General features: G+C 48.6%; 2 protein-coding genes across 2 annotated transcripts in view; one reads left to right on the forward strand and one right to left on the reverse strand.

Annotated features, from left to right (window-relative positions):
- Positions 1-15,397, forward strand: part of ik (IK cytokine) — a 244,856-nt gene extending 229,459 nt beyond the window's left edge. Inside the window, exon 20 of the transcript XR_011909373.1 lies at positions 15,384-15,397. The gene's annotated coding sequence lies outside the window, so the exon portion shown is untranslated. The remainder of the gene's footprint in view (positions 1-15,383) is intronic.
- A 997-nt stretch (positions 15,398-16,394) lies between these two features.
- Positions 16,395-16,876, reverse strand: part of LOC140279919 (arf-GAP with Rho-GAP domain, ANK repeat and PH domain-containing protein 1) — a 33,493-nt gene continuing 33,011 nt past the window's right edge. Inside the window, exon 26 of the mRNA XM_072375144.1 lies at positions 16,395-16,698. Within this exon, the coding sequence (XP_072231245.1) occupies positions 16,639-16,698 (60 nt within the window). The 3' untranslated portion in view covers positions 16,395-16,638. The remainder of the gene's footprint in view (positions 16,699-16,876) is intronic.

A 16,876-nucleotide genomic window follows, 5' to 3' on the forward strand; every position in this document is an offset into this window, starting at 1 on the left:
ACCGGACCGGGGGACAAGGAAAGAGGAAGAGCAAAAAAGAGGAAGCAGAACAAAAATGGAAACAAAAACCAGACAACCAGCTGCTACACCTGTAAAAACAAAACAGACGACAAACAGGCCTTAAACTGCAGCTGGCCTTAAACTGCAGCTGGCCTTAAACTGCAGCAGGCCTTAAACTGCAGCTGGCCTTAAACTGCAGCTGGAGTTAAACTGCAGCAGGCCTTAAACTGCAGCTGGCCTTAAACTGCAGCTGGCCTTAAACTGCAGCTGGAGTTAAACTGCAGCTGGCCTTAAACTGCAGCTGGCCTTAAACTGCAGCTGGCCTTAAACTGCAGCTGGCCTTAAACTGCAGCTGGAGTTAAACTGCAGCTGGCCTTAAACTGCAGCTGGCCTTAAACTGCAGCTGGCGTTAAACTGCAGCTGGCGTTAAACTGCAGCTGGCCTTAAACTGCAGCTGGCGTTAAACTGCAGCTGGCGTTAAACTGCAGCTGGCCTTAAACTGCAGCTGGCGTTAAACTGCAGCTGGCCTTAAACTGCAGCTGGCCTTAAACTGCAGCTGGCCTTAAACTGCAGCTGGCCTTTAACTGCAGCTGGCCTTAAACTGCAGCTGGCCTTAAACTGCAGCTGGCCTTAAACTGCAGCTGGCCTTAAACTGCAGCTGGCCTCAAACTGCAGCTGGCCTTAAACTGCAGCTGGCCTTAAACTGCAGCTGGCCTTAAACTGCAGCTGGCCTTTAACTGCAGCTGGCCTTAAACTGCAGCTGGCCTTAAACTGCAGCTGGCCTTAAACTGCAGCTGGCCTTAAACTGCAGCTGGAGTTAAACTGCAGCTGGCCTTAAACTGCAGCTGGCCTTAAACTGCAGCTGGCCTTAAACTGCAGCTGGCCTTAAACTGCAGCTGGCCTTAAACTGCAGCTGGAGTTAAACTGCAGCTGGCCTTAAACTGCAGCTGGCCTTAAACTGCAGCTGGCCTTAAACTGCAGCTGGCGTTAAACTGCAGCTGGCCTTTAACTGCAGCTGGCGTTAAACTGCAGCTGGCGTTAAACTGCAGCTGGCCTTTAACTGCAGCTGGCGTTAAACTGCAGCTGGCCTTAAACTGCAGCTGGCCTTAAACTGCAGCTGGCCTTAAACTGCAGCTGGCCTTAAACTGCAGCTGGCCTTAAACTGCAGCTGGCCTTAAACTGCAGCTGGCCTTAAACTGCAGCTGGCCTTAAACTGCAGCTGGCGTTAAACTGCAGCTGGCGTTAAACTGCAGCTGGCCTTAAACTGCAGCTGGCGTTAAACTGCAGCTGGCGTTAAACTGCAGCTGGCCTTAAACTGCAGCTGGCGTTAAACTGCAGCTGGCCTTAAACTGCAGCTGGCCTTAAACTGCAGCTGGCCTTAAACTGCAGCTGGCCTTTAACTGCAGCTGGCGTTAAACTGCAGCTGGCCTTAAACTGCAGCTGGCCTTAAACTGCAGCTGGCCTTAAACTGCAGCTGGCCTTAAACTGCAGCTGGCCTTAAACTGCAGCTGGCCTTAAACTGCAGCTGGCCTTTAACTGCAGCTGGCCTTAAACTGCAGCTGGCCTTAAACTGCAGCTGGCCTTAAACTGCAGCTGGCCTTAAACTGCAGCTGGAGTTAAACTGCAGCTGGCCTTAAACTGCAGCTGGCCTTAAACTGCAGCTGGCCTTAAACTGCAGCTGGCCTTAAACTGCAGCTGGCCTTAAACTGCAGCTGGAGTTAAACTGCAGCTGGCCTTAAACTGCAGCTGGCCTTAAACTGCAGCTGGCCTTAAACTGCAGCTGGCGTTAAACTGCAGCTGGCCTTTAACTGCAGCTGGCCTTAAACTGCAGCTGGCCTTAAACTGCAGCTGGCCTTAAACTGCAGCTGGCGTTAAACTGCAGCTGGCCTTAAACTGCAGCTGGCCTTAAACTGCAGCTGGCCTTAAACTGCAGCTGGCCTTAAACTGCAGCTGGCCTTAAACTGCAGCTGGCCTTAAACTGCAGCTGGCCTTAAACTGCAGCTGGCCTTAAACTGCAGCTGGCGTTAAACTGCAGCTGGCGTTAAACTGCAGCAGGCCTTAAACTGCAGCTGGCCTTAAACTGCAGCTGGAGTTAAACTGCAGCTGGCCTTAAACTGCAGCTGGCCTTAAACTGCAGCTGGCGTTAAACTGCAGCTGGCCTTTAACTGCAGCTGGCGTTAAACTGCAGCTGGCCTTAAACTGCAGCTGGCCTTTAACTGCAGCTGGCGTTAAACTGCAGCTGGAGTTAAACTGCAGCTGGCCTTTAACTGCAGCTGGCCTTAAACTGCAGCTGGCCTTAAACTGCAGCTGGCCTTAAACTGCAGCTGGCGTTAAACTGCAGCTGGCCTTTAACTGCAGCTGGCGTTAAACTGCAGCTGGCCTTAAACTGCAGCTGGCCTTAAACTGCAGCTGGAGTTAAACTGCAGCTGGCCTTAAACTGCAGCTGGCCTTAAACTGCAGCTGGCCTTAAACTGCAGCTGGCGTTAAACTGCAGCTGGCCTTTAACTGCAGCTGGCGTTAAACTGCAGCTGGCCTTAAACTGCAGCTGGCCTTAAACTGCAGCTGGCCTTAAACTGCAGCTGGCCTTAAACTGCAGCTGGCCTTAAACTGCAGCTGGCCTTAAACTGCAGCTGGCCTTAAACTGCAGCTGGCCTTAAACTGCAGCTGGCGTTAAACTGCAGCTGGCGTTAAACTGCAGCTGGCCTTAAACTGCAGCTGGCGTTAAACTGCAGCTGGCGTTAAACTGCAGCTGGCCTTAAACTGCAGCTGGCGTTAAACTGCAGCTGGCCTTAAACTGCAGCTGGCCTTAAACTGCAGCTGGCCTTAAACTGCAGCTGGCCTTTAACTGCAGCTGGCGTTAAACTGCAGCTGGCCTTAAACTGCAGCTGGCCTTAAACTGCAGCTGGCCTTAAACTGCAGCTGGCCTTAAACTGCAGCTGGCCTTAAACTGCAGCTGGCCTTAAACTGCAGCTGGCCTTTAACTGCAGCTGGCCTTAAACTGCAGCTGGCCTTAAACTGCAGCTGGCCTTAAACTGCAGCTGGCCTTAAACTGCAGCTGGAGTTAAACTGCAGCTGGCCTTAAACTGCAGCTGGCCTTAAACTGCAGCTGGCCTTAAACTGCAGCTGGCCTTAAACTGCAGCTGGCCTTAAACTGCAGCTGGCCTTAAACTGCAGCTGGCCTTAAACTGCAGCTGGAGTTAAACTGCAGCTGGCCTTAAACTGCAGCTGGCCTTAAACTGCAGCTGGCCTTAAACTGCAGCTGGCGTTAAACTGCAGCTGGCCTTTAACTGCAGCTGGCCTTAAACTGCAGCTGGCCTTAAACTGCAGCTGGCCTTAAACTGCAGCTGGCGTTAAACTGCAGCTGGCCTTAAACTGCAGCTGGCCTTAAACTGCAGCTGGCCTTAAACTGCAGCTGGCCTTAAACTGCAGCTGGCCTTAAACTGCAGCTGGCCTTAAACTGCAGCTGGCCTTAAACTGCAGCTGGCCTTAAACTGCAGCTGGCCTTAAACTGCAGCTGGAGTTAAACTGCAGCTGGCGTTAAACTGCAGCTGGCCTTAAACTGCAGCTGGCCTTAAACTGCAGCTGGCCTTAAACTGCAGCTGGCCTTAAACTGCAGCTGGCCTTAAACTGCAGTTGGTCACCGATCAGGAACACGTATGTTCATTCCTCATCTTGTCTGTGTGTAAAATGCAAATCATAAAACTGTATTTCGTTCCAAGTTAAGCAAAGAAGGACAAACAAAGTTCATCACAGAGTGAGGAAGTTGTGTTAAAGTCAAACCAAAGGGACCCAGCCTTCTGTGAGTGCTCCTGTGGTCGATAAAGCTGACATTCATACGTGACCAAAAGTTTCCTCAGAAACACATCCTCCTGCTGGTCGTGATGATCTGAGAGCAGACGTTCAGTGCAGAAAAAGAGGAATCATGAGTGGCAGAAGAAGCCCTGAGCGAGTCAAACTGAAGGCGTCAGAGGTTATTTCTGCAGGTCGATGCATTCCTCCATCACCTGCTGAAAAACACTGGAGGCCGATGCATTCCTCCATCACCTGCTGAAAAACACTGGAGGCCGATGCATTCCTCCATCACCTGCTGAAAAACACTGGAGGCCGATGCATTCCTCCATCACCTGCTGAAAAACACTGGAGGCCGATGCATTCCTCCATCACCTGCTGAAAAACACTGGAGGCCGATGCATTCCTCCATCACCTGCTGAAAAACACTGGAGGCCGATGCATTCCTCCATCACCTGCTGAAAAACACTGGAGGCCGATGCATTCCTCCATCACCTGCTGAAAAACACTGGAGGCCGATGCATTCCTCCATCACCTGCTGAAAAACACTGGAGGCCGATGCATTCCTCCATCACCTGCTGAAAAACACTGGAGGCCGATGCATTCCTCCATCACCTGCTGAAAAACACTGGAGGCCGATGCATTCCTCCATCACCTGCTGAAAAACACTGGAGGCCGATGCATTCCTCCATCACCTGCTGAAAAACACTGGAGGCCGATGCATTCCTCCATCACCTGCTGAAAAACACTGGAGGCCGATGCATTCCTCCATCACCTGCTGAAAAACACTGGAGGCCGATGCATTCCTCCATCACCTGCTGAAAAACACTGGAGGCCGATGCATTCCTCCATCACCTGCTGAAAAACACTGGAGGCCGATGCATTCCTCCATCACCTGCTGAAAAACACTGGAGGCCGATGCATTCCTCCATCACCTGCTGAAAAACACTGGAGGCCGATGCATTCCTCCATCACCTCCTGAAAAACACTGGAGGCCGATGCATTCCTCCATCACCTGCTGAAAAACACTGGAGGCCGATGCATTCCTCCATCACCTCCTGAAAAACACTGGAGGCCGATGCATTCCTCCATCACCTGCTGAAAAACACTGGAGGCCGATGCATTCCTCCATCACCTCCTGAAAAACACTGGAGGCCGATGCATTCCTCCATCACCTCCTGAAAAACACTGGAGGCCGATGCATTCCTCCATCACCTCCTGAAAAACACTGGAGGCCGATGCATTCCTCCATCACCTGCTGAAAAACACTGGAGGCCGATGCATTCCTCCATCACCTCCTGAAAAACACTGGAGGCCGATGCATTCCTCCATCACCTGCTGAAAAACACTGGAGGCCGATGCATTCCTCCATCACCTGCTGAAAAACACTGCAGGCCGATGCATTCCTCCATCACCTGCTGAAAAACACTGGAGGCCGATGCATTCCTCCATCACCTGCTGAAAAACACTGGAGGCCGATGCATTCCTCCATCACCTGCTGAAAAACACTGGAGGCCGATGCATTCCTCCATCACCTGCTGAAAAACACTGGAGGCCGATGCATTCCTCCATCACCTCCTGAAAAACACTGGAGGCCGATGCATTCCTCCATCACCTGCTGAAAAACACTGGAGGCCGATGCATTCCTCCATCACCTCCTGAAAAACACTGGAGGCCGATGCATTCCTCCATCACCTGCTGAAAAACACTGGAGGCCGATGCATTCCTCCATCACCTGCTGAAAAACACTGGAGGCCGATGCATTCCTCCATCACCTGCTGAAAAACACTGGAGGCCGATGCATTCCTCCATCACCTGCTGAAAAACACTGGAGGCCGATGCATTCCTCCATCACCTCCTGAAAAACACTGGAGGCCGATGCATTCCTCCATCACCTCCTGAAAAACACTGGAGGCCGATGCATTCCTCCATCACCTGCTGAAAAACACTGGAGGCCGATGCATTCCTCCATCACCTGCTGAAAAACACTGCAGGCCGATGCATTCCTCCATCACCTCCTGAAAAACACTGGAGGCCGATGCATTCCTCCATCACCTGCTGAAAAACACTGGAGGCCGATGCATTCCTCCATCACCTGCTGAAAAACACTGGAGGCCGATGCATTCCTCCATCACCTGCTGAAAAACACTGGAGGCCGATGCATTCCTCCATCACCTCCTGAAAAACACTGGAGGCCGATGCATTCCTCCATCACCTGCTGAAAAACACAGGAGGCCGATGCATTCCTCCATCACCTGCTGAAAAACACTGGAGGCCGATGCATTCCTCCATCACCTCCTGAAAAACACTGGAGGCCGATGCATTCCTCCATCACCTGCTGAAAAACACTGGAGGCCGATGCATTCCTCCATCACCTCCTGAAAAACACTGGAGGCCGATGCATTCCTCCATCACCTGCTGAAAAACACTGGAGGCCGATGCATTCCTCCATCACCTGCTGAAAAACACTGGAGGCCGATGCATTCCTCCATCACCTGCTGAAAAACACTGGAGGCCGATGCATTCCTCCATCACCTGCTGAAAAACACTGGAGGCCGATGCATTCCTCCATCACCTGCTGAAAAACACTGGAGGCCGATGCATTCCTCCATCACCTCCTGAAAAACACTGGAGGCCGATGCATTCCTCCATCACCTGCTGAAAAACACTGGAGGCCGATGCATTCCTCCATCACCTGCTGAAAAACACTGGAGGCCGATGCATTCCTCCATCACCTCCTGAAAAACACTGGAGGCCGATGCATTCCTCCATCACCTGCTGAAAAACACTGGAGGCCGATGCATTCCTCCATCACCTGCTGAAAAACACTGGAGGCCGATGCATTCCTCCATCACCTGCTGAAAAACACTGGAGGCCGATGCATTCCTCCATCACCTGCTGAAAAACACTGGAGGCCGATGCATTCCTCCATCACCTGCTGAAAAACACTGGAGGCCGATGCATTCCTCCATCACCTGCTGAAAAACACTGCAGGCCGATGCATTCCTCCATCACCTCCTGAAAAACACTGGAGGCCGATGCATTCCTCCATCACCTGCTGAAAAACACTGGAGGCCGATGCATTCCTCCATCACCTGCTGAAAAACACTGGAGGCCGATGCATTCCTCCATCACCTGCTGAAAAACACTGGAGGCCGATGCATTCCTCCATCACCTGCTGAAAAACACTGGAGGCCGATGCATTCCTCCATCACCTGCTGAAAAACACTGGAGGCCGATGCATTCCTCCATCACCTGCTGAAAAACACTGGAGGCCGATGCATTCCTCCATCACCTGCTGAAAAACACTGGAGGCCGATGCATTCCTCCATCACCTGCTGAAAAACACTGGAGGCCGATGCATTCCTCCATCACCTGCTGAAAAACACTGGAGGCCGATGCATTCCTCCATCACCTGCTGAAAAACACTGGAGGCCGATGCATTCCTCCATCACCTGCTGAAAAACACTGGAGGCCGATGCATTCCTCCATCACCTGCTGAAAAACACTGGAGGCCGATGCATTCCTCCATCACCTGCTGAAAAACACTGGAGGCCGATGCATTCCTCCATCACCTGCTGAAAAACACTGGAGGCCGATGCATTCCTCCATCACCTGCTGAAAAACACTGGAGGCCGATGCATTCCTCCATCACCTGCTGAAAAACACTGGAGGCCGATGCATTCCTCCATCACCTCCTGAAAAACACTGGAGGCCGATGCATTCCTCCATCACCTCCTGAAAAACACTGGAGGCCGATGCATTCCTCCATCACCTGCTGAAAAACACTGGAGGCCGATGCATTCCTCCATCACCTGCTGAAAGACACTGGAGGCCGATGCATTCCTCCATCACCTGCTGAAAAACACTGGAGGCCGATGCATTCCTCCATCACCTGCTGAAAAACACTGGAGGCCGATGCATTCCTCCATCACCTCCTGAAAAACACTGGAGGCCGATGCATTCCTCCATCACCTGCTGAAAAACACTGGAGGCCGATGCATTCCTCCATCACCTGCTGAAAAACACTGGAGGCCGATGCATTCCTCCATCACCTGCTGAAAAACACTGGAGGCCGATGCATTCCTCCATCACCTCCTGAAAAACACTGGAGGCCGATGCATTCCTCCATCACCTCCTGAAAAACACTGGAGGCCGATGCATTCCTCCATCACCTCCTGAAAAACACTGGAGGCCGATGCATTCCTCCATCACCTGCTGAAAAACACTGGAGGCCGATGCATTCCTCCATCACCTCCTGAAAAACACTGGAGGCCGATGCATTCCTCCATCACCTGCTGAAAAACACTGGAGTCCGATGCATTCCTCCATCACCTGCTGAAAAACACTGGAGGCCGATGCATTCCTCCATCACCTGCTGAAAAACACTGGAGGCCGATGCATTCCTCCATCACCTGCTGAAAAACACTGGAGGCCGATGCATTCCTCCATCACCTCCTGAAAAACACTGGAGGCCGATGCATTCCTCCATCACCTGCTGAAAAACACTGGAGGCCGATGCATTCCTCCATCACCTGCTGAAAAACACTGGAGGCCGATGCATTCCTCCATCACCTGCTGAAAAACACTGGAGGCCGATGCATTCCTCCATCACCTGCTGAAAAACACTGGAGGCCGATGCATTCCTCCATCACCTCCTGAAAAACACTGCAGGCCGATGCATTCCTCCATCACCTGCTGAAAAACACTGGAGGCCGATGCATTCCTCCATCACCTCCTGAAAAACACTGGAGGCCGATGCATTCCTCCATCACCTGCTGAAAAACACTGGAGGCCGATGCATTCCTCCATCACCTGCTGAAAAACACTGGAGGCCGATGCATTCCTCCATCACCTGCTGAAAAACACTGGAGGCCGATGCATTCCTCCATCACCTGCTGAAAAACACTGGAGGCCGATGCATTCCTCCATCACCTGCTGAAAAACACTGGAGGCCGATGCATTCCTCCATCACCTGCTGAAAAACACTGGAGGCCGATGCATTCCTCCATCACCTGCTGAAAAACACTGCAGGCCGATGCATTCCTCCATCACCTGCTGAAAAACACTGCAGGCCGATGCATTCCTCCATCACCTCCTGAAAAACACTGGAGGCCGATGCATTCCTCCATCACCTGCTGAAAAACACTGGAGGCCGATGCATTCCTCCATCACCTGCTGAAAAACACTGGAGGCCGATGCATTCCTCCATCACCTGCTGAAAAACACTGGAGGCCGATGCATTCCTCCATCACCTGCTGAAAAACACTGGAGGCCGATGCATTCCTCCATCACCTGCTGAAAAACACTGCAGGCCGATGCATTCCTCCATCACCTGCTGAAAAACACTGCAGGCCGATGCATTCCTCCATCACCTGCTGAAAAACACTGGAGGCCGATGCATTCCTCCATCACCTGCTGAAAAACACTGGAGGCCGATGCATTCCTCCATCACCTGCTGAAAAACACTGGAGGCCGATGCATTCCTCCATCACCTGCTGAAAAACACTGGAGGCCGATGCATTCCTCCATCACCTGCTGAAAAACACTGGAGGCCGATGCATTCCTCCATCACCTGCTGAAAAACACTGGAGGCCGATGCATTCCTCCATCACCTGCTGAAAAACACTGGAGGCCGATGCATTCCTCCATCACCTGCTGAAAAACACTGGAGGCCGATGAAACACAGTGGAAACACTGCTGAGACGTGGACAGTGCAGGCGATGATGTGCTGAAAATCAGGCTGCGTCTGAAAGACTTTTATTGTAAAATGTTGTGTTTTTAGTGTTTGAGATTGTCATCAAAGTTCTGTAAAGAGGCTGTAAGCAGCATGTTGTTACAGCATGTGGACAGACCAGCTCACCACCTGAGCCATGGTCCAAAGTCCTGATGAAAACACACACTGTGACCGCTGACAGCGGGCGTTTCCTCTCCACAGAGAGTGGGCGGAGCCAGCAGAGTCCTGCAGCTGCAGAGGCAGACGGCAGCCATGCTGTCCCTGGTCTGGCTGTCGATGCTGATGATGATGAAGATGATGAAGGCTGGCGGTGAGTGGCCGGAGCTTCTTTAAACAGCAGAGCACAAAGGTTCATGTCTGATTCTGAGATAAAACTCCCAGCCAATCACAGAGCTTCATTTTCGACAAAACAAACTAAAACTCTGAGCAAAGATGTCTTCATCTGTATGGCAACAGCAGCAAAGGCTGATGGGTAAAAAAGTCCAGTCAATCAACAGAACGTGCACCTGGTGGACAAGTGAGGTACTGACAGCTCACATTTTGTCTTTTTGTGACCTCTGACCCGGCTTCCTCTGCAGAGGTCATCACAGTTCACAAAAGCAGTGGTGACAGCGTCGTGCTGCCGTCCGGCCGGCTGAGGGGAACTGCAGAGGTGGACTACAGGTGGACTCACCTCCACCTGCTGCTCAACAATAAGACGACCAGCTGTCACCACGGCCGCTGCGAGCTGCTGAGCGACGGCTCACTGAGATTCAGCCGAGTTCAGGCCGAAGACTCAGGGACCTACACCCTGGAAGTGTTTGATGAAGCAGGAAACAAAGAGGATAAGAAGGTGTTCGTGCTGCAGGTAACAGGTGAGACTCCAAACCCCAACTAAAACCAAGAAAACGTCCAGCAGACCTCCAACCTATGAGTTCAAACTCCCAGCTACATTCAGAACAACCACCAGTATCAGGTTTCATTGTCTAACAGCCGCTGTGTGTCCTCAGAGACCAGCAGCAGTGTGAGCTCATTAGTCATCATCCCCTGCTTCCTCCTGCTGTTTCTGCTGCTGCTCTTCATCATCCTCTTCATTCTGTGGAGGAGAAGGACTCAGAGGACCATGAGCTCAGGTGCAGCAGCCAATCACAGACTGAGATTATTTACAAGCACTTCAGAAGAAACACATTAACTGTATCCTCTGCTCTTCTTCAGGCCAAACGGAGGAGAACGTCTATGTGGTGATGCACGGTAACCATGGCAAAAAGGGGAAACATGAGGGGGGGGAGGGGCACCAGAAGCAGGAGGAATCTCTTGGTGGTACGTAAACACTGACAGAAACATAAAGTCCAGCTTCTTTCATCAGTCTGACTAACAACAAAGTTCTGTTGAGTCAGTTAACATCTTAAATACACATTCAGTGTCATCAGTTCAGTTTGTTTCACTTTGTCTCAGTTTAGATACCTTCAGTTTGTTTCAGTTTGTTTCAGTTTAGATACCTTCAGTTTGTTTCAGTTTGTTTCAGTTTAGATACCTTCAGTTTGGTTCAGTTTGTTTCAGTTTAGATACCTTCAGTTTGTTTCAGTTTGTTTCAGTTTAGATACCTTCAGTTTGTTTCAGTTTGTTTCAGTTTAGATACCTTCAGTTTGTTTCAGTTTGTTTCAGTTTAGATACCTTCAGTTTGTTTCAGTTTGTTTCAGTTTAGATACCTTCAGTTTGTTTCAGTTTGTTTCAGTTTAGATACCTTCAGTTTGGTTCAGTTTAGATACCTTCAGTTTGTTTCAGTTACCTTCAGTTTGTCTCAGTTTAGATACCTTCAGTTTGTTTCAGTTACCTTCAGTTTGTTTCAGTTACCTTCAGTTTGGTTCAGTTTAGATACCTTCAGTTTGTCTCAGGTTAGATACCTTCAGTTTGTCTCAGTTTAGATACCTTCAGTTTGTTTCAGTTTAGATACCTTCAGTTTGTCTCAGTTTAGATACCTTCAGTTTGTTTCAGTTTAGATACCTTCAGTTTGTTTCAGATACCTTCACTTTGTCTCAGTTTAGATACCTTTACAACTTGTTGTGGAGGAAAGACCAGAGCAGTCCGACTCATCTGGGCATCATGCAAAGAATCCCAAAGACAGCAGATTATAGTCTCATCTGATACTTTCCAAAGCCCAATTTCTCTCTGATGCCGCTGTGTCTTGGATTTGCAGAAACATCTTCTGTAGTTGACCTTACCAGAGACCTTTACCCTGACCCTAAACAGTCTGTGGCACTGCTCCCTCCCACAAACTTTTAGTCAGTTTCAAAGAATTCACTGAACTCAGGAAACCTTAATGACGTTTTCCCTGCTGTGTTTGATCTGCATTTACAACCAGACTTCTTAAAAAGTTGGGGACTCCAGGTTTTTTGCTTATCTTATCCAGAGTAAGTTACAGGTAAGCAGATAGGGTGGGGGAGTCTTACCTAAGGACCCCTACTGGAGGCAATACCTTTCATGCAGGGGATTTGAACCCAGGTCTCCCACACAAGAGGTAATGGTAATGTAATCATATCACTACACTATCCAGTCCCCAGGTAACATACAAAGTAAAAACTGTGTAATGGTTTTCATACTAGAAACTTTTGTTCAAAGCGACTTACAAATGAGGATAAAACATAACAGCCAACATCAAAGCTAACAATAAGCTACCAGTCAGGCTCTGTGAGAGGTGGCGGTGTAGAGATAGGGTGCAGCCATAGAGGGATGTACAGAAAGAGAAGTGCAGTAGAGGCGGTAGGGAAGTACAGGGCAAGAGTTAGGGTAGGGGATGCATGCTTTTTTTTCGGCTGATAGAAGACCAGACGCGCTGCTGCATTCTGGACGGATGGTGGAGCTCCTCCCCCCGGATGGTGGAGCTCCTCCCTCTGTATAATGGAGCTCCTCCCCCGGATGGTGGAGCTCCTCCCCCGGATGATGGAGCTCCTCCCCCCGGATGGTGGAGCTCCTCCCTCCTGATGGTGGAGCTCCTCCCTCTGTATGATGGAGCTCCTCCCTGGGATGGTGGAGCTCCTCCCCCTATCTCTCAGGCTGAGCCCCGCCCCCCTCTGAAGGAAACTAATTTCAGCCGCTTGTATCCAGCTCCTCCTTCTTTGGGTCAGAACCCAGATCTGTGAGCTCAGGTGAGGGTTGGAACAAAGATGGAGCAGGAACCTGAAAGCTTCTCCTTCAGGCTCAGCTTCACCAAACGGACCGGAGCAGCGCCCTCATTACTGCTGACGAAGCCCCGATCCGTCTGTCCATCTCTGATCCAACTCACCATCACTGAGAACCAGAACCAGAGATGCTGAAACTGCTCCAGCTGAGGCAGAGACTCAGCCCGACCCGGAGGTTCAGAACCAGGTCCAGAGACCACTTTGGACCCAGAATGTGGACAGATGGAGCTCATAAAAGTTACTCCGGTACTCCATACTCCCTCAGCACCCCTCACAGAATCACTCGGGAACACGGTTGTAACCCTTCTCCAAGTCCACAAAGAGACCTGGACTCTGTCACCCTCTGGAGTTACAGTGGGTGAGAAGAGGTGGGTTCACTTGTAGTCCCTGACTGTGTTTATGCGCCTAATGATAGAGTATCCAGCATTCCTGGATTCTATGGTTGGATTCTCTATGTTACATTGAGGAACTTAAACGCTGATCAGGGCAAAGACGGTGAAACCTGAAGAGGCTTGGGAGGGAATGAATGGGAGGGAGCGGCTGCCCTGTCTGAACCCTGGGGGTGTTTTGTGGGAGGGCTTCTGTGATAGCCGTGGTTTGCCTGTAGCAATCAACACATTTCAGTTGAAGGCTGTTCATGACACCAGGACATGCTATGTTTCCTGTTTTCTAGTTTCCTCACTTCTAACCATCAATGGAAACACGAGCGATTCACTTCTTTATCAGTCTTCTCAAAAGATAGATTTAGATTTGCTTCTCTCATGAAGGGAAAAATAACAAATTGTGTCTTGTATGCATTCAGGTTTATATTCCCACAGTTTCCTCTCTCTTAAAGACTCAGGATCAGAGGAAGATGAAGCATCAACGTAAAAAAAGAAGGGAACTAAAATATGGCTGCAGTAGATATGAGTTTCACTGTAAATGAACAGAAATAAAAGCTCAGATTAAATTAAATAACATGAGGTGGAAAGTCTGTATTGTTAAAACTTTTCAACTTTAACTGAAGTTTGAGTCTTGACTGTATCTTTGTGACCTTTGTGCTACCTTGTTCTCCACAGTTCCCTTCAGTCCTGCGCTTCCTGTGGAACAGACAGAAGACATCTATGTTTGACGACCAATCAGAGCTCTGCTGGTGTTCACAGCTGTACTTCACCTGGACAACAACACTCACCTGGTTTAGACCGTCAGCTCAACTAAGCTGTTTCTTCCTCTACTGTTTTATATAAGAATGTAGATAACCTTGGTTCTGTTATTTCATATCATACTGAAACTGGCAATAATCCCAAATAAATACACACAAAACTCACTCAGTGGAGTCAAAAACTGTAAAGGTGTTGTCTTAGAGTTGTGGTGACAGGACAGCTTACAGAGGTGCAGTTTTAAGGGGAAAGTTGTTTTTTCTTGGTGCTTTTAAACCTTTCAGTATCTTTGGACTCAGTCAAACATCAGATCCTGGCACGTCACATAGCTGTGGAGTCCCACAAGGCTCTGTCTTAGGTCCCCTCCTGTCTTCACTTGTGTTTCCTTCCACTGCTTTGAGGACAATCTGTAGACCTATCTCCCTATAAAATTCAACCTAAAGAAATCTACCCTATCAAAGACTTGCTGAGCTGTCTAAAGGACACGAAAGCCTGGATGGTGCAAACTTTTCAAATCTCAATCTCCATGCTGAGATTAACTGAAGCTACAGTTGGGTCCTTATCTGAGGGTAATTATCCTTGGATATATGGCGGTGAATGAATGGAATCACTGGCCCAAAGCAGGTCATACCCCGGTACCATAGGTGGCGCTGTCCCCATTTCAGCTATCGCTAATAGAGCCACTTCCTGTTGACGTCTTCACCTCCAACAACAACAAACTCAGGCATTCAGAAAGATGGAGAACGCAGAGCGAGATGAAGCTGCGTCCCTCTCCATCTGTGATGAGCTGGTTATGGAACAGAGATGCACAACGTTCTCCATCGCCTTGTTTCTTTCTTTCTGACGACAGGAACATCGTCTCCTTCCACCTCCGGGTGAAAAAATCTGGAGCATGCTCAGAACGCTCGGTCCGATCCACTGTCGTCTACGTGCACGTTCAGTGCACGTTTGGATCGAGTTATCTCGGGTCTTAATTCGATCGTGAGTAACCGGATCCGATTCTTTGTCAGATTAAGGCGTCTCCATGAGCTGAATAACTCTTCTTATTATAATTTAGCCTTTAATCCGATGCAACCGACTGTTTCAGGAATAATCTGCAGGGGGGAAATGATGCATGTTGCACGTCAAGAAATGACCAGACTTGAATCACAGCATAGATCGTGACACATTTCTATCACAGCATTCACAAAAGTAATCACTTTGGTCACCGAACGAGGAATAACTGAACACCAAAGTCTAAATTTATCACAATAATATTCAGTAAACGTATTGAAATGATGAAAGGACTGGAACCTGAAATGCTTTATGTATTATAAAATATATTAAGTTATTAAAAACACCTACTTGTTTAGCAGAAAGTCCTTCATAGATGTAGATTTTGTTTTAGATGAATATTACTGCTACAGTGATGCGTTTCTGACTCTGAAAACAGCTGCAGCTCTGCTTTTATTATAGCATCACATATTTTCCTGTCAGTCATATCTGCAATAATATTTCACCTCTCATTTAAAGTAGCACCAGCAAATATGGTTAATTATTTGCTCTTTGGCTCCCCCACAGGTGTGTGATGTAACACCACATAAAAACACCGCAGCAGAGCACAAATGGACACAAATTTTCATATTTACATCCGGTTTTGTGAGGATACAGATTAATAATTGTTTGTGTGTGTATATGGTCTGAAATGAGAAGAAGCAAGAAATAATATTCACATTAAGCTCACATTATGAGGTTGCATAATGATTCATATTGTTTGGGTTAAAACAGGTCAAACAGACTTTAAACAAGTGTAACAGCTAATGACAGTACAGTTCCACCCAGTGGCAGCATGCATTCACATCACAGCGACCATGATTTCTTCCAGAATTTCTAATGAATGTGAATCCAAGTCAAATCCCACAATATCTTTAACATGCAATAATTCCCCAGAATCAGATAGAATTGGTCAACATAACGTTACAGCCACATGTTAACATGAAATAGATGTAAACCAAGGTACATTTAAAGAGTAAAGCAGCAATAACTACAGACAGAAAGGTTACTATAAACAAAAGTGATCTCACTTTATGTTAACATTTTCAGTTACAGGCATGTTTCTGGCAATCTTTGACACAAGGCACACAGTAGTTTCAGCTGTTGAACAGGTGCTATGAAATTTGCCCACAGGTTAGAACTGTTCATTAATGCGACTTTCAATTACAGGAAAGGACCCATGGTTGGTTCTGCTGGTCCTTCCTGTTAGCAGAATCTTACTTTTACAGAGGTTTAAACTGAAGAGATTTGATCTGTTGGTTTCCTTAGCTTGGAAAGAGACAAAGGCATCACGAATTAGACTTAATTAGTGTTGACTGTTAAACCCAAAAACAAAAAGGTTCAGAACCCAAAATCTCCCAGCAGAAACCGAATGCCTCTCGTATCTGAACGGGAAGTCAGAGAGTGACGTCATGAGCGTGGACTAAACCAGATTAACAACCAAGAATTGGTGTGGATGGTCCTGTTGTTCCTGAACAGAATGGGCACAGATGGCAGAACCAAGCTGGTTCCGTGTTGGATTAAATAAAACAACAGCCCATCAGAGGGTGCCATCAATGCAGAAAAAAACACCAAGAATACATTTAATGATCATTTAGGAGATCCCTTTTTAGGTTGGATCAGAAACAACACCCGGAGGACGGATACAACGACGGTAAACGGACTAAATACTTAGCGTGGATTATGAAGAAAAAACTGCTGGTTTGAATACATGTGAAACAGTCTTTTTGGTAGTAAAAGGTCGGTTCAATCAGCTCATTAATATAAGATCAGTCCTTCTTCATCAGAGGGCGGTGATCTGCTCCTCCTCCTCCTCCTCCTCGCCCTGACCTCCTTCTGGTGTCTGCAGGCAAACAGATAAGATCACAAACATGGAGGACGATGTTTTAAAGTCTGCTAAGAGGAACTGAGCTGCAGTGCTGGTGTCTCACCACCAGGTGGACACACATAGAGGTGAAACAGATGGTTTCATAAGAACAACAGTTAGAAGCTGTGAGGATGCATTGTATCAGCCATCTGAA

Source organism: Leuresthes tenuis, unplaced genomic scaffold (genome assembly GCF_036924035.1).
Source record: "Leuresthes tenuis unplaced genomic scaffold, fLeuTen1.0.hap1 SCAF_21, whole genome shotgun sequence".
Lineage (NCBI taxonomy): Eukaryota > Metazoa > Chordata > Actinopteri > Atheriniformes > Atherinopsidae > Leuresthes > Leuresthes tenuis.